Genomic DNA, 18,594 nt, shown 5'->3' on the forward strand with positions numbered 1-18,594 from the left:
CCAGGCTGGTCTCGAACTCCTGACCTTGTGATCCACCCGCCTCAGCCTCCCAAAGTGCTGGGATTACAGGCGTGAGCCACTGCACCCAGCTGAAGGACTTCTTCTAGTATTTCTGGTATGGCAGATCTAGCAACACATTCTCCAAATTTCCCCTTTCTGTTTCTCTGGTAATGGTTTTTTACATTTCATCTTTGGAAGACAATCTTACTAAATTTATAATTCTTGGTTGGCCATTTTGTTGACTTTCATTGAATATGTTATTCCACTGTCTTCTGGGCTCCATTGTTTCTGATAAGCTAACTCTTAATCCTATTGCTACTGCTCTCTATATTAGTTGTTTATCTCTTGTTGCTTTCAAGATTTTTTTGTCTTTGTCTTTTAACAACGTGACTATGTTGTGTCTACATGTGGAACTTTTGTGTTTATTTTATTTGGGTTTTGTTAAGCTTCTTGAATCTATAAATTGTCTCTCATTAAATTTGGGAGGTTTTCAGTGATTTCTTCAAGTATTTTTTCTGCCTCTATCCTTCTCTCCTTTCCCTCTGGGACTCCCATTATACATACTTCAGTGCACATGATGGTGTTCCACATATTTCTGAGGCTCTGATAATATTTCTTCAATCTTTTTTCTTCTCTGTTCTTCAGAATGGATTTCTATTAATCTTCATGTTTTTCTATTGTTTCTTTCATCATCTTAAATCTGCTAATTAGCTTATTCAGTTAATTTTAAATTTTTGCATTGTACTTCTCACCAGAAATTCCATTTGGGTTTTCATAAACCCAATTCCATTTGGGTTTTCATTATTTCCATAATATGGAAAACCCAAATTCCATATTGGGTTTTCATATATATGAGATTCTCTACTTCTCGTTTTCATATTTTCTTGTAATTCTTTGAATGTATTTATTAAAAGGCCTCTGAAGTCTTTGCCTGCTAAATCCAACACACAGGCCTACTGAGAAGCCATTTCTATTGTCTGCTTTTTTCCCTGAGTATGGTCACATTTTACTGTTTCTTTGCATGGTTGTAGTTTTTCTTGAAAGTAGACATTTTTGGATAATACAGTAACTAAGGATTTTAATTGTGTTTTGCTTTTTTTGGTTTTGTTTTTTTTGAGACAGAGCCTTGCTCTGTCACCCAGGCTGAAAGACAGTGGCATGATCTCGGCTCCCTGCAACCTCTGCCTCCGGGTTCAAGTGATTCTCCTACTTCAGCCTCCCGAGTAACTGGGACTACAGGCCCTTGCCACCCCGCCCAGCTCATTTTTGTATTTTTAGTAGAGATGGGGTTTCACCATGTTGGCCAGGCTGGTCTTGAACTCCTGACTTCAAGTGATCCCCCACCTCGGCCTCATAAGTGCTGGGATTACAGGCATGAGTCACTGAATCTGGCGGATTTCAATTTTTAACTATAGATTTTAATTTTTTGTAATTATAAAAGTTTCCAATTTTTTAAAGGGAATCTTTAACGTAAACTGAATAATCTGTTTCCTCCATAGTGAGTTACTTCTGCTATCTCTGCTCAGAATTTTTATTCTTACTTTTGTTTTTTAGCCTGTCTTCCTAGGAGTCCTCGTTGTGTTTGAATAAATTAGTAGAGTCAACCAATCATTTGGACAGAAGTTGTGTTCAAATATTGCGATATTTGTGGCTTCAATCAGGCTTCCACCCCTCTGAGAAATGATCTGTTGTTGGTTAGGGAGCATGTTCAGAGTTCACCCAGTTCTTAGATTTTGCTTGACTTTTACTTTCCATTAACGTCTCTAACGTTTCCTAGTCAGCCAGGGATGTATGGAGAGCACAGCTAATCCTTTCATAGCATTCTCATTTCTAAGATTTGGCAGTTAAATTTTCGGCTGGTCCAGTACTCTTACCACAACCCCAGATTATTGAAGCTGTAAGTTTTTCCTGTTTGTTTGTGGGCTTTTATTACTTGTCCATGTTGAATCCATTCTCTCTGACAGGAAAGCTTAGGGTTTTTGCACACAGTGCCATTCTGGTAACAAACTACAGATCTTACCGACCAACCATGGGGATACATGTGTATTGACAAGAAGGCCACAGACTTCTGCTGCTTTTACCTGAAGCTCTATCAATTTTTCAGGAAAAAATATTTCCCACTGTGTGTGTGTGTTTTTTTTTTTTAATCTTTGGTGAATTTCCAGAGCCCTGATGTAATGTTTTTGACAATACATTCTAGTTTTTTAATACTTGCTTTTTGCGGACAGATTTGCCTATCTCTTCAAACCAACAGAGCCAGGAGTCTCTTCATCTATGATTATCTCAACTCATCTCTAATATAAATACCTCTATTATTAGTCCCATATTACAGATAAGGAAACTAAGACATACAAAAATCATTCATCTATCTAAAGATTATATAGCTGCTAAATAGAAGAACTTGCAAACTAGGCATTTTGCTTCCAGAGCCTTTAGGTATTTTTTTTTTAATAGATATAAAAATCCTTAAAATACCATATAAGTACAATAACAGAAGCAGGTATAGGTGCTATAGGAGCATGAAGGAAAGAATCTATTTTTGGAAACTGAGTATAGCAGATAGGATATAAAGATGAAACACCAGAGTCCATCATTTATAAAAATACCATGTTTTTAGGGATACAAATATCAGTAAAATTTCCAAATATTTAAGACAGTTAATTGCATTAAAAACCTTTTAGTAGATTTCTCACTAATTTAACTTACTCTCTTGCCAGTACCCCTTCCCACTGGAGGATGTGCCTCAGCAGCTTGACGAATTGTACAAACCATTAGCTCTATAAGAGCACTCTCTTGACGATCAGACATTGCTAAAGTAAAACAAAATACATGAGCATGAGTAGACAGTTTTACAATAATCATGTATTAAAAATGAACACATTATAAAAAAAACTGAAAACATTCTATTACTGCTTATTTTAAAGACTAAAGTTGAGCTCTGTACTTTGCTATTTCTTTTTTTTTTTTTTTTTTTTTAAAGTAATTATGTGCTTGCTGTCATAAGTCAAACAGGAAAGAGATACAAAGTAAAGAATAAGAGGATAAACTCTGGTCTCTTCTAAAGCTACCTTTCTGAGTTAGGCAATTCTAAAATTTTACTGTGTTTCCTTCTACATAATTTCAAACCTCATATAATAGGACGTTTTTAATAAAAAAGGCTATGCCGTATGTTTTTAAAAAACTTAACAGTTAATATTTTTCAAGTCAATATACACATATTATAATTATCTTAATAAATTACTATCTAATGTATGTACCATAATTTAGTCAGCCTTCTACTTATGGTCATTCAAATAATTTCCTGACTTTTGACACTGAACAATGCTTCAATAAACATCATTAATAGACACATATTTATGCAACTGATACATTTATTTCTGTACAATAATTCTCCAAAGAAATAATGGATTCAAATGGCAAGATCTTGATACTGAGAAATCATAAGATTATTTATTATAATGTATATCCCCAACTGCAATGTTATGAATGTTTGGTTCCTTATATCCCTGTGAACACTAGATGTTAATAAACCATTTTAATTTTTGCCAGTCCAATGGTTGAAAAGGGGTATTTGGTTATCATTTTGCTCCTTCCTATCTACTAATTAGTTAAGTGGAATATATTTTCTATTTTTCCCTAAGATTTGTCTGTTTATTCTTCACCCGTTTTTGCGCTACTATTCACCCTTCTTATCAATTTGAGAACTCCTGTATGGTAGGGGTAGTACTTTTTACCTTTTGAATGATGCAAGTATTTTCTCCCGGTTTGTCATTTGTTATCAGACACTTCATGGTATCTTTTGTCAGACAGAAATTGTTTTTTTTTTTTGAGACGGCGTCTCACTCTGTCGCCCAGGCTGGAGTGCAGTGGCCGGATCTCAGCTCACTGGAACCTCTGCCTCCTGGCTTTACGCCATTCTCCTGCCTCAGCCTCCCGAGTAGCTGGGACTACAGGTGCCCGCCACCACGCCCGGCTAGTTTTTGTATTTTTTTTAATAGAGACGGGGTTTCACCCTGTTAGCCAGCATGGTCTCGATCTCCTGACCTCGTGATCCGCCCGTCTCAGCCTCCCAAAGTGCTGGGATTACAGGCTTGAGCCACCGCGCCCGGCCAGAAATCGTTAATTTTTAAAAAGTCACATCTGTCTCCTTTTGTTTTATGGCTTCTGGGTTTCTTATACTGCCTTCAAAGATCTCTCTGTCTTGGAGGTTACACTAATATGTTCTTCATTTTCTTCTAATTTATTTCGTCTTTTGCTGTCTCATGTGCTCGCTTGCTCTTTTGCTCTTCCTTTCGCTTTTTCCGTCTCTCTTGCTTTGGTATTTTTAACCTATTTGGCATTTATTTCTGACGATAGTAGGTGGGGGGCCTGTTTATTCCCACCAAATAGTCAGTAGTCTCCACCACTGTTAAACCAGATTTCCCTTTTTAATTTAAATGTCATTTTTAAACATGGTTCAGGTATTTTTGGATTCTTTAGTTTCACTAATCTATTTGTATATTTCTGTGACAATGCTTTACTGCTTTGATTATACTAGACTTATGGAGTAATTTGTTATAACTTAATATGTAACTTAATTCAACCAACTTGAATATATAAGCAAGTTTCCCTTATCTAGCCCTTTTTCTAAAATTTTGTGTAATTTCTATAATGCTAATAGCAATTAATTTATTAAGAATTTTCTATGTCTAAAGCACTATCATAGGTAGCTTATATTTAATAACTTGTTTTATCCGCAAAACATTTCCAAGAGATAGGAACTAATATTCTCACTTTACAGACAGGAGAATGAGCCACAGAGAGATGCATTTAGTTAGTAGTAGAGCTAATATATGAACTCAGGTAGTTTGACTCCAGAGTCAGTTCTCTTAAGCACTATGCTATACTGTCTTTTCAACATAAGTTTAAAATTCTATATAAATTTTGAAATCATTTTGCTTAGTTAGTTCCTATTCACCATACCTCCCAGAACTCTCTCAAACCCACTGGAATTATGACTAGTACCATTAAAAAAAAAAAAAAAAAATGACCTTTTCAGCTAGAAATACAATACAGCTTTTCACTTTTGAGATCTTAAGTCATTTAATTAAAACTATGGTTTCCTTCAGGTAGACTCTATACTTTCATTAATCCATTTAAAAAATTTTTTTTTTATTTTTTGAGACGGAATTTCACTCTGTCACCCAGGCTGGAATGTAGTGAGGCGATCTTGGCTCACTGCAACCTCTGCTGCCTAGGTTCAAGCGGTTCTCCTGCCTCAGCCTCCCGAGTAGCTGGGATTACAGGCAGCTGCCACTGTGCCTGGCTGATTTTTGTAGTTTTAGTAGAGATGGGGTTTCATCATCTTGGCCAGGCTGATCTTGAACCCCTGACCTTGTGATTCACCCGTCTTGACCTACCAAAGCACTGGGATTACAGGTGTGAGGCACTGCGCCCAGTCTGTTTTTTTGAGACAATCATGCTCTGTTGCCCAGGCCGGAGGGCAGTGGCATGATCTCAGCTCACGGCAACCTCCGCCTCCCAGGTTCAAAAGATTCTCCTGCTTTATCCTCCCGAGTAGCTGGGATTACAGGTGTGCCACCACACCTGGCAAATTTTTGTATTTTTAGGAGAGTCGAGATTTTACCATGATGGCCAGGCTGGTCTCATTCCTGACCTCAAGTGATCCACCGGCCTCAGCCTCCCACAGTGCTGAAATTCCAAGCATGAGTCACCACACCTGGCCTCATTCTTACATATTTTTAAACTCAGAAAATTTTTTTTGGTTGTTTTTTTTGGAGGTGGAGTCTCACTCTGTCACCCAGGCTGGAGTGCAGTGGCGTGATCTTGGCTCACTGCAACCTCTTATCTCCTGGGTTTAAGCGATTCTCCTGCCTCAGCTTCCCAAGTAGCTGGGATTACAGGCATGTGCCACCACACCCAGCTAAGTTTTGTATTTTTAGTAGAGACAGGGTTTCATCATGTTGGCGTGGCTGGTCTCGAACTCTTGACCTCAGGTGATCCACCCACCTCAGCCTCCCAAAGTGCTAGACTACAGGCGTGAGCCACTGTGCCCAGCCGTAAACTCAGATTTTGATAATTTGAATAGTTTAGTTCTATCTTTCTCCCTCCCTCTGTATACTTATTTATATTGAAGACCAGTAGATGCAGGTATTATAGACACAAAATGAGGTATACATTTTTTAAGAATTCAATTAACTTACAAAGGTTTAAAAGTTTACATTGATTATTTTAAACTAAGTTGAAGCAAAATCAAGGAAAAGGCAAAAAAGATACAACGACATCTTGTTCTTTATTCTGTACCAAAATTATCCTATAAAAATATGTATGTACATCTTAATTCAGCGTTGTAACAATTGTCTTTAAAAAAAAAAACACATGAACTTTAGCTTATCTTAGGAAAAACAAATGAAACATCGGCTTGTCCATCTGTACCCAAATGATCCAATGCCTAGTAATACAAAAAAAGCTTTTTGCTCAATAACAACTAAAGTTCTATTTTTATGATTTCAGAAATTCATAATTTTTCACATTTGGCTGCAGCTAAAGGAAGTACAAGGCTGCCTATGAACTAAATGCATTGTCTGTTATTTAGGAAGAAAATATAGTCTTACGAAAAGTGAGGAAGGACAGAACAACTTATCTCAAGAATAGAAACATTCTCCCATTATCCTGGGAGTAAAATCCACAGTAGAGTTGAAGTATAACTCAATGTTGCACACTGTTCAATTCCATCAATTTTGTTACTTTATCATTTGAACCCATCCATTTAGAAACTTTCCCTGAACAGGAAGATTAGGTAAACTGAAAAGCAGCTGAAATTTAACAGAAATTCCTTTTGGGATATGACAGCAAAACCACGTAATAAAATTGAAAGCAAATAAGCCTTAAGCCATGGACAAGAGCCAAACAGTTACACTGATTGAAACAAATGGGTAGCTGTTCATGGTACAAACTGTCATTTCAACTTTCTAACACAACATATAACTATACAACTTTCTGCACAGCATCTCCATTTCCTCACTATTAATTTTAGTCTTATCACCTTGAACTGTGGCTTCTCTCTTTTAGTATCATTGAATATATATAGTATCATTGAATCATGCTTTAAAATCACCAGTGACCTAAATCATCACAAAATGATTTGTGTAGCCTTCTTTTCTCCTCTGCAATGTGTATTATGAACTATGGCTCTCTTGAACATCCTCTTTCCTGGGCTTGCAAAGGTTATAATTATCTCTTATCCTTTTTATTGTTAGGTAGAATTCTCATTCTTTCTCGCTCTTCCTGCTTTCGTCCCCTATCGAATCTTTAACTCAGCCACGGGCTCTTTCCCTCTTTGTAAGCCATCTCCTTCTTTTATATTTTTACCATCATTCCTCACAGAGACCACTGCAATGATTATGTATTCTTCCAAACAACGTTTATGAAAGGCATTTTTCTTAAAATATGAATTGGATCACATTATTCCCCTGTTTAAAATCTTCAAAAGCACCTTATTACATTTAGGATGAGATAAATTCACTTATAAACTAAAATGCTCTATATCATCTGACTTCTGCTTCTATTACATCTTGTATCATTGGTTCATTATGTTCCAGCTATTGCATCTCCTAGAATATAACATCATTCATGTTTCAGATACTTTGAAACTGTGATTTCCTCTATCTAGATAGCTCTTTTATAACACTTTCCCTATCTGGTCCCTTATCGTTTAGTTTCTTTTCTTTTTTTTTTTGAGATGGAGTCTCACTCTGTTGTCCAGGCTGGAGTGCAGTGGCACGATCTTGCCTGCTGGGTTCCTGTGATTCTCCTGCCTCAGTCTCCTGAGTAGCTGGGATGACAATGCGCATGCCACCATACCCAGCTAATTTTTTGGATTTTTAGTAGAAACGGGGTTTCACCACGCTGGCCAGGCTGGTCTCGAATTCCTAACCGCAAGTGATCTGCCAGCCTTGGCTGCCCAAAGTGCTAGGATTAAAGGCATGAGCCACCGTGCCTGGCTGCCTTATCATTTAGTTTCTTGGCTCACAGGTGGCCTACTCAGGAAGGTCTTCCATCAGGATTCAATCTAAAGATAGATCCCCTATAATTATCCACCAAAGCTAATAACTAACTCTTGAACTTATTTTGAATATTTACTCAATTTTGGTCTGCCTTTCCCAGGAGAATGTAAGCTCCATATTGGCAGTGAGCTCATCTAGTGTAACACTATACGCTCGGCACTTAGCATAATATTTGACTCATATAGTCAATAAATATTTTTAAATTATTAATGAATTAATAATTCCTGCTTTTAAGAATCTTATTATTTATAGCTATTTCATTCATCAACTGGATTGCAGAATTTTAGCACTGGAAATGACCAAAGAAGATTATCTAGTTAAAGTTTCTCAGCCGGGTGTGGTGGCTCATACCTGTAATCCCAGCACTTTGGGAGGCCGAGGCAGGCAGATCACTTGAGGTCAGTAGTTCCTGACCAGCTTGGCCAACATGGTGAAACCCATGTCTACTAAAAATACAAAAATTAGCCAGGCGTGGTGGTGGGTGCCTGTAATCCCAGCTACTAGAGAGGCTGACACACGAGAATCGCTTGAACCTAGGAGGTGGAGGTTGCAGTGAGCCGAGATCCGCCACTGCACTACAGCCTGGGTGGGAAAGCGAGACTCAGTCTCCAAAAAAAAAAAAAAAACCATAAAAAAATAAAAAATAAAGCTTCTTATCTTACAGTTTAAGAAGCTGACATCCAGAAGTTACATGATTTGGTTATGGTCTTGTTACCCGGTGGCAGAGCTGTTGACAAGAACCAGATCCTCACATTATACTAAAAATTTATTCAGCAACTTGATTTTGCTGTAAAACACTCCCTGACACAAACACACACACCCCCACCCATAAAAACACTGTAAGACAGTCTTAAGGCCACTGTGATTTAAACTGATGTTGATAGTCTGTCACAGTGTGTCTATTTTCCCAAAATTTAGTCCTACATCTTCAACTGCTAACTAGAACCTTCTCCATTGGAATTCTAACACATTCCACCTATCTAAAAAATTACTTTAAAAAACAGTTACTGGTAGCATTTTGTTATCATAAAATACAGCAAAATACTAGCACAGAAAATTAACTTAGATGCCACTCCATGCCAGAGCTTATATGTGGTATGCATGTGGTACAACATGTCTACAGATAAAATGTATTAAAAAAATTAAGCCATTATGTAGATAAAGTTTTGCAACTGTTATGCCTAATTTCCTAGACTCTGCCTACCTAGATTCAATCAGTAAAACTGTGGTTGACTTTTAAAACTGTTCCCATCTGGTAAGTTACTTTTCTACCTAAGACCAACCAACCAAACCCAAGCCAAGCCAAACCAACCTTTTGACCGGAAGTTTAAAAAAACCCACTGTAAACAGAATTTAAACCACAATGAAACACCTAATAGTATATATTTTAACAAGTAAAATGCACCTAGACCACCTTCATGACTAAAAGACTTACTAATTATTATTTACTGACTTATACATCTTATTAACATGAGAGAAAGTTAACAATACCAAAGCATACTATCTTGTCTCTTCTTGATTTTTATATTTATTTATTTATTTATTTTTGGAGACAGAGTCTCACTCTGTTGCCCAGGCTGGAGTGCAGTGGTGTGATCTTGGCTCACTGCAAGCTTCATCAACCAGGTTCACACCATTCTCCTGCCTCAGCCTCCAGAGTAGCTGGGACTACCGGCACCCGCCACCAGGCCCGGCTAATTTTTTGTATTTTTAGTAAAGACAGGGTTTCACCATGTTAGCCAGGATGGTCTTGATCTCCTGACCTTGTGATCCACCCACCTTGGCCTCCCAAAGTGCTGGGATTACAGGCGTAAGCCACTGCACCTGGCCCTTAATTTATATTCTTTACCTCCCTTCTCCTTGGAAATAACCTTATAGAACATGGGGTGATATACAGAAAATGAGTTGGAATAAGGAATGAGAAGCTCTAACTTATTCTGGCAATTTTATGACTACAAACAAGGTAAGGAAAATGAATGGAATCTACCATTGAATACTAACCTGAGGCCCTTTACTCAAGTGTTAAGGCAGTAGACATTAGAGGGAAATTGATTTCTATCAGGGAAAAAATATTAAGGTTAGTTAGAAACAGAATGTGTAAGCTGGGGAGTAGTGGTGGCTCACGCCTGTAACCTCAGCACTTTGGGAGGCTGAGGCAGGAGGACTGCTTGAGCCCAGGAGTTTGAGACCGGCTTAGGCAACATGGCGAAACCCCATCTCTACTGAAAATACAAAAAATTAGGCATGGTGGTGCACGCCTGTAGTCCCAGCTACTTGGGAGGTTGAGGTTGGAGGATTGCTTAAGCTGAGGAGGCAGAAGTCGCAGTGAGCTGAGAATCACATCACTGCACTCCAACCTGGGCAACAGAGCGTATGTTCATAGTCCTGTGATAACAAAAGTGAAGGGAATTCAAAATACACTGGACAGTTTCACCTAGTGAGCAGAAGGCCCTGTCAACTTAACAATAGGACCATCTTCTTTTTTTTTTTTTTGAGATGAAGTCTCGCTCTGTTGCCCAGGGTGGAGTGAAGCAGCGAGATCTCAGCTCACTGCAATCTCTGCCTCCAGGGTTTAAGTGATCCTCCTGCCTCAGCCTCTCGAGTAGATGGGATTACAAGTGCCCGCCACCAAACCTAGCTAATTTTTGTATTTTTAGTAGAGATGGGGTTTTGCCATGTTGGCCAGGCTGGTCTTGAACTCCTGACTTCAGGTGATCCACCTACCTCAGCCTCCCAAAGTGCTGGGATTACTGGCATGAGTCATCACGCCTGGTCTAGGGCCACTTTCTTACTAAGGATACATGGAATGAAAAAACATGTGCAAATAAAGTAAATAACAATTACAGCTAGAGACAAATATAGCATAATAAGATCTTCCTTGAAAGGTCTGAGAAAAGTCTGGGAAGAATTTGTATCATACATAGTAAATAAGAAAAATGTTTTCAGTTTAGAAGAGGCATTTTGGGCCAGTTTACCAGTGTGTATCTAGGTTTAACATGAACTTGTTTCTCTCACTGAATTATGTCAAAGCCAGAATAGATAACACAAATTAGTATCATTGCTTGGAAGGAACACTGGGGGATGCTCATTCTCCCAGTAATCTGTATGGGCATTCTACTGCAGAGGATGGCTCATTATGCTCTTATAAATTTCAAAAGGATGAACCACACAGAAGGGTACAGGAAGCAGAAAAGGGACTCAATAGAATATTATCTTTCTTAATCTTCACAGCTATATAAGGTACACAAGGAAATAATCTCTGTTATAGAAAAAGGCAAACTAAGGATCAGAAAATTTGAGGACATAAGTAACAAGAGACAGAGTTAAAAACCTGAATTAATATTTCTTTAGATTCTGGCCAGATGCGGTGGCTCACGCCTGTAATTCAAGCACTATGGTAGGCCAAGGTGGGAGGATCACCTGAGGTCAGGAGTTCAAGACCAACCTGGTCAACATGGCGAAATCCTGTCTCTAATAAAAGCACAAAAATTAGCTGGGCGTGGTGGCACGTGCCTGCAGTCCCAGCTACTCAGGAGCCTGAGGCAGAAGAATTGCATGAATCCGGGAGGCAGAGGTTGCAGTGAGCCGAGAATGTGCCATTGTACTCCAGCCTCGGCGACAGAGCAAGACTCAATCACACACACAAAAAATTTTCTTTTGATTCTGAAGACCATGTTCAATCTACTGTGGGCCTTACATCAAGGCATCACTCACCTTCTAAGGCTGTTGTATGAATTAAATGAGTTACCAGTCCTTTAAAGTACTATCGTGGGCTAGTCTGAAAACCTAACCATACATAGGAAAAAGCATTTCTAGTTCTAACAAGCTAATATGCATATAAGCTTTTAGAACACAACCTCTTTATTAGGTATACATGTTCAATTTGCTGTGTATATTATTAAGTAGCATATAAAAAGATGCATACTTCAAAAATTATCATGTTACTCTTATGTCCCCGTTTCTTGAACAGCCAGGTAAATGACCTTATCTCTGATTTCCTGATTTTCATCTTAAAGAAAATATAACAAAAGGAGATGGCTGTGGTTTAATTAAATCATTATGTATAAAAGGTTTTCCCCAAGTTCATATATAAATCAAGCAAAAAAACAAACAAACAAAAAACTCCAGATGCACTTAAAAAAGAAAAAACCATTAAGTTACATCAGTATTTTGTATCTCAAATCAGCATCGAGAAAACCTTTATGGCCAGGTGCAGTGGCTCATGCTGTAATCCCAGCACTTTGGAAGGCTGAGGCAGGAAGATTACTTGAGGCAGTCTGGGGACCACAGTAAGATCCCCTCTCCACAAAAAATTTAAAAATTAGCTGAATGTGGTGGCATGTGCCCACAGTCTCAGGTGGGAGGATCCTTAGAGCCCAGTAGTTCAAAGGCTGCAGTGAGCTATGATTGGGCCATTGCACTCCAGCCTGGGTGACAGAGCAAGACCCTGTCACTTAAATTTAAAAAGGAAAAAGTAAAGAAAAACTTTTTTATTATATGATGCATATGGATTTTTAAAAACTTTTGTGGCATGGTGGCAGTGTTAATACAGAAAAATGTTAGAAACGATTCAGACATCCTTGTTACAGAAAACAAATTGTTCTCTTGGCAAAAAGACACAGCATGCTTATATAAGAAGCGGTCTATATACAACTGTATTGCTCGTTTTTAAGAAGCGATCTATATACAACTGTATTGCTATCAATGGAAATACAAAATCATGTAAATTAACTTGTCAAAATACTATACCTTCCTCTCCTTGAACAGGTTCTTCTAATAGCAACTCTGTCATACATTCCCAGTCTTTCAACAGTTCTTGAGAGCTCTCCCATAAACTGTCCACCAAGTAGGCTGCATGTTCATGTAACTAAAAAGAAGAAATCAAGTGTGACCCAAGAATATTTAACAAACAAACTACTAATACTAATTTAAGAAATCATTTTCTTCATAATTAAAATAGCTTGGTCTCCATGATTCTAAAAACCACTTAGAGAACAATATATATATCTTCACATTCCACTGTCAATAGTGTGGATGCAGTATGCAGAATTGACTTTTTACCATTTACGGTAGTAAAAGTAAGGATCTCCTAGACCAATGACATCATTTATAGATGAGGAAACTGCATAGCTAGTTAGAAAATTTTCTGAAGTTATATGTTAGATCTAGGTCACTTTTCACTATTCCTTGTGGTCTCTTCAACTATCTTTATTTTTATTTTTATTTTTTAAAGGAAATTAATCATTTTCCCTCAGAATTCCATTAGAAACTTTTGGACCAGCTGTACTTACTTTACATCTCTGTCATCTTAGTCAAAGTAAAAAATGTAAGTTACTCCATGTCTCCACTATTCTCTCATTTCCACTGGACTCATTTCATTCCTTACTCCACCCCCATTTTTTGTTGGTCATTATTCTCTTGACAATTTTCTTTGGAGCCCATGTTCCCACAGTAAATAGTTAAGGTCTTCATCAAACACTTCACACCAAACTCTACCACTAGACAGTCATTAAGCCTTGAAGAATATTATCCTTTTTTTTTTTTGAGATGGAGTCTTGCTCTATTGCCCAGGCTGGAGTGCAGTGGTGTAACCTCAGCTCACTGCAACCTCCACCTCCGGCATTCAAGTGATTCTCCTGCCTCAGCCTCCCGAGTAGCTGGGATTACAGGCCCATGCCACCATGCCTGGCTAATTTTTGTATTTTTAGTAGAGATGGGGTTTCATCATGCTGGCCAGGCTGGCCTTCAACTCCTGACCTCAAGAGATCTGCCTGCCTCGGCCTGCCAAAGTGCTAGGATTACAGGTATGTGCCACCGTGCTGGGCCCTGAGAATATTACTCTAATGAAGCAGAAGGTGTTGGCATTGTTCTGATTTCTTCTACTTACAAGTAACTTCTCCACCCTAATATAAAAGATCTTCCACTTTTGAGGCTCATTACATTCAGATAAACAGTCCTGGTAATCAGTGTTAGTCGAACTACAGACTGCAACCCATTCTTGGGTTGTTAAACCAATTCAATGCACTGAGAACAAAGATTCAAAAAATGATGCACAGTAGAAACAGTGCATAGCACATAGAAAGGGTAAATACTATTTTATTAACTGTAATTTGTTATATGTGCTTGTACTTCTGAGAGGTAATGTTTTTCTCATCATGAGTAGTGGCCCAAAAGTATGAAAGTCACCCTTCTAGATCTACTATCGGTTATCTACTGTCATCCTGGCACATTCAGCACCTGAGTTGGATTTCTTCCTCATTTCTAACTCTATAATCACTCTTCGGTGTGACTTTTTCCCCCCTTTGGAGACAGGGTCTCACAGTATTGTTGCGCAGGCTGCAGTGCGCTGGCGTAATCATGGCTCACTGCAGCCTTGACTTCCTGGGCTCAAGTGATCCTCCGACCTTAGCCCCTGGAGTACCTGGGACTATAGGACTGTGCAACCTCGCCCTGCACTTTTTTTGTGTGTGTGTATGTAGAGATGGGTTTACCACGTTACTAGGCTGGTTTCAGTGTGAATTTTAATGACTTATGTAATGGTCTGCCTCTTCTAACACTTAATTCAGTACTTCATTTCAATTGCATTTCAAATACATACACATGTCCCAGTGAATTCCATCAAAGCAAGAGTAAATAATATTGATTGGCATCTTTGCTTGTAAATAATATAGGCAAAGTTTGAGGCAGGTATCTTCAAACTTTCCTAATTCATATATTCTGAGAAACTATCCTTAGACCATCCATAACATTACTCCAACAGTGACAGGCACAAAAAGTGCACAACTCAAGAGTCAAAGACAAACAATCGCAGCAGAAAAAAGAAAAACTGTTTCAAAACTGTTGCTATTAACCCATGCTAAATTAAAGAGTTATTGTTTAACGGGCAGAGTTTCAGTTTGGGAAGATTTGAAAAATTTCTGGAGATAAATGGCAGTGATGATTGCCTAGGAATATAAACGTACTTAATGCCAATGAACTGTATACTTAACAAGGTAAATTTTGTTTTATATATTTTACAATAAAAAAACCAGCTGAGGCCGGGCGCGGTGGCTCAAGCCTGTAATTCCAGCACTTTGGGAGGCCGAGACGGGCGGATCACGAGGTCAGGAGATCGAGACCATCCTGGCTAACACGGTGAAACCCCGTCTCTACTTAAAAAAAATACAAAAAACTAGCCGGTCGAGATGGCAGGCGCCTGTAGTCTCAGTTACTCGGGAGGCTGAGGCAGGAGAATGGCATTAACCCGGGAGGCGGAGCTTGCAGTGAGCTGAGATCCGACCACTGCACTCCAGCCTGGGCGACAGAGAAAGACTCCCGTCTCAAAAAAAAAAAAAATTCAGCTGAATATGCTTTTATGCTTGATTATGAGTATTTCTGTAGAATAGGTATATAAAGATTTACAATTGTATATATTTGGCAGAGTATACCTTCAATAAATATAAAATATCCCCTTTCTATCCCTTTTAATGTTTTTGGTCTTTAATTCTGGTTTAACTTGTATTGATATTGCCCCCTCTGCTATCTTTGTGTAACCATTTATTAGTTATTTCCAGCCTTTACCCAGCCTATTATTTATAAACTTCCTCTAATTTATTTTAAGATGTGTTTTTAAATAGCATATAGCTATTTTTCATTTATTTCAATCCCAAATGATAATCTGCATTTTAATAAAACATGTTAATTTATTTACATTTATTGCGATTACTACTGAAAATATTGCTGGCATTTTATTCTCTGTACTCTATTTGTGATGTTTCCTTGATTACTTTATCTGTCCTTCATTCATGGTTTTATTTTCCAACATTTTTCCATTACCAAAATCCTTAGCCTGTTTTATCACTTCTCTTCATTTAATCTGAACATTATACTCCTACATTTAAAAAATTAATAGATATTTGCCTTAAACATCAATGTCATAGTTTTTAGGTTTAGCTCTAAGGGTTTTTTTTTTCAAATTTATTTGCTCACCAGTGTTTCTTATACTCCTCTTTTCCTTTTATTGTATTGATTTTTCACTTCCCGAGAAAACATGTTCAAGTAATAATCTGCATTTACAGTCTATTAGGCAGTAATCTGACTGTATGTCCTTCAATTTAGTTCTTTCCTTTCATTGTTTTTTTTTTTAATTATTTTATTTTCAGACGCAGTCTCACTCTGTCGCCCAGGCTGGAATGCTGTGGCGTGATCTTGGCTCACTGCAACCTCTGCCTCCCGGGTTCAAGTGATTCTCCTGCCTCAGCCTCCCGAGTAGCTGGGATTACAGGCACCTGCCACCACACCAGGCTAATTTTTATATTTTTAGTAGAGACAGGCTTTCACCATGTTGGCCAGGCGGGTCCTGAACTCCTGACCTCAAGTGATCTGCCTGCCTCATTCTCCCCAAGTGTTGGGATTACAGGCATCAGCCACCATGCCTGGCCTCCCTTCATTGTTTCTGTTCTCTTACATAGCTCCTACTATGCAATATAATAAAATTTCTTAATCTATACCGTACCTTAGTTTCTTTCATACTTTTGACACAGAGTCCCGCTCTGTCGCCCAGGATGCAGTGGTGTGATCTCGGCTCACTGCCACCTCCTGCCTCACGGATTCAAGCAATTCTCCTGCCTCAGGCTCCTGAGTAGCTGGGACTATAGGTGCATGCCACCACACCACCCTGCTAATTTTTGTATTTTTAGTAGAGACTAGGTTTTACTATGTTGGCCAGGCTGGTCTCGAACTCTTGACCTCAGGTAATCCACCTGCCTCAGCCTCCCAAATTGCTGGGATTACAGGCATGAGCCATCACGTCTGGCTTTCTTTGGGAAATGTCTTCAACACATCTACAATAAGCTGTCAATTTTCCTGTCTAAAATGACTGTCACAATTAGCCTTGTCATTCATAAGAAGGGTCACTGGCCGGGCATGGTGGCTCATGCTTGTAATCCCAGCATTTTGGGAGGCCACGGTGGGCAAATCATGAGGTCAAGAGATTGAGACCATCTGGCAAACATGGTAAAACCCCCATCTCTACTAAAAACACAAAAATTAGCTGGGCGTGGTGTCACATGACTGCAGTCCCACCTACTCAGGAGGCTGAGGCAGGAGAATCACTTGAACCCAGGAGGTGGAGGTTGCAGTGGGCCAAGATTGCACCACTGCACTCCAGTCTGGCAACAGAGTGAGATTTGGTCTCCCCCGCCAAAAAAAAAGAAGAAGAAGAAGAAGGGTGACCATACTGCCAGATTATCCAGAAATGTTCTGGGTTGTTCTTGTTGTTTTGAAATAATTACTAATAGCATCTAGCATCCTTATCCCTCTGAAAAGCAAAGCATCACACTTTTTATTTTTTTTTTGAGCTGGAGTCTCACACTGTCACTCAGGCTGGAAGACAGTGGCACAATCTCGGCTCTCTGCAAGCTCTGCCTCCTGGGTTCATGTTATTCTCCTGCCTCAGCCTCAAAGTAGCTGGAACTACAAGTGCCTGCCACCAGGCCCGGCTAATTTTTTGCATTTCTAGTAGAGACGGGGTTTCACCATGTTAGCCAGGATGGTCTTGATCTCCTGACCTCGTGATCTGCCCGCCTCAGCCTCCCAAAGTGCTAGGATTACAGGCGTGAGCCACTGCACCTGGCTGCATCACACTTTTTATAATAAATTCTGGAGTCATACTACCTCTAGGGAAATCCAGACTCATCACATTCAAGTACGACTTATCCAACTATCTGGCGTGCATCTAAAATACAAGGTATTTTGTCATCTGAAATCAATGGCTGTCACAGGTTAAAACATCTTAAAAAATCACCTTTTGGTACCAAAAGAAAATAAAGTTACAGACTTGTTTAGGCAGATCTCTTAATCACATTTTACCTGCACTGTAAACTGATTTCAATTCAGCATTTTATAATTCTATTAAAATGTTACTACTTCTCATTTCGGTAAAATAATCAGTTCAGTTTATCCCAGGTAGATGTCTGTGTATTTGTCTGTTCTCATGCTGCTAATAAAGACATATCCGAGACTGGGAAATTTTTAAGTGAAAGAGGTTTAATGGACTCACAGATCCACATGACTGGGGACGCCTCACAATCATGGCAAAAGATGAAGGAAGAACAAAGGGACATCTTACATGGTGGCAGGCAAGAGAGCTTGTGCAGGGGAACTCCCATTGATAAAAACATCAGATCTTGTGAGACTTATTTACTACCATGAGAATCGTGTAAGAAAAACTGCCCTTATGATTCAATTATCTCCACCTGGTCCCATCCTTGACATGTGGGGATTATTACAATTCAAGATGAGATGTGGGTGGGGATAGGGCCAAACCATATCAGTCTGTAACTCATCTATAAAAGACTCCCTTGGCTGCAGACAGTGCTTCATGCCTGTAATCTCAGCACTTTCGGAAGCTGAGGAGGGTGGATCACTTGAGGTCAGGAGTTCAAGTCCAGCCTGGCCAACATGGCGAAACCCCATCTCTACTAAAAATATAAAGATTAGCCAGACGTGGTGGCACATGCCTGTAATCCCAGCTACTCGGGAGGCTGAG

General features: G+C 39.0%; 1 protein-coding gene across 2 annotated transcripts in view; it reads right to left on the reverse strand.

Moving 5' to 3' along the window:
• STAG1 (stromal antigen 1) overlaps window positions 1-18,594 on the reverse strand; it is a 306,806-nt gene that overhangs the window by 95,572 nt on the left and 192,640 nt on the right. For both annotated transcript variants that reach the window (XM_012000038.1, XM_012000037.1), the window contains exons 14-15: window positions 12,816-12,933; window positions 2,707-2,810 (exon numbers count right to left, since the gene is read on the reverse strand). In XM_012000038.1, coding sequence (XP_011855428.1) covers window positions 2,707-2,810; window positions 12,816-12,933 — 222 coding nt within the window. The remainder of the gene's footprint in view (window positions 1-2,706; window positions 2,811-12,815; window positions 12,934-18,594) is intronic.

The sequence above is a fragment of the Mandrillus leucophaeus genome, unplaced genomic scaffold, assembly GCF_000951045.1.
Source record: "Mandrillus leucophaeus isolate KB7577 unplaced genomic scaffold, Mleu.le_1.0 Scaffold612, whole genome shotgun sequence".
Lineage (NCBI taxonomy): Eukaryota > Metazoa > Chordata > Mammalia > Primates > Cercopithecidae > Mandrillus > Mandrillus leucophaeus.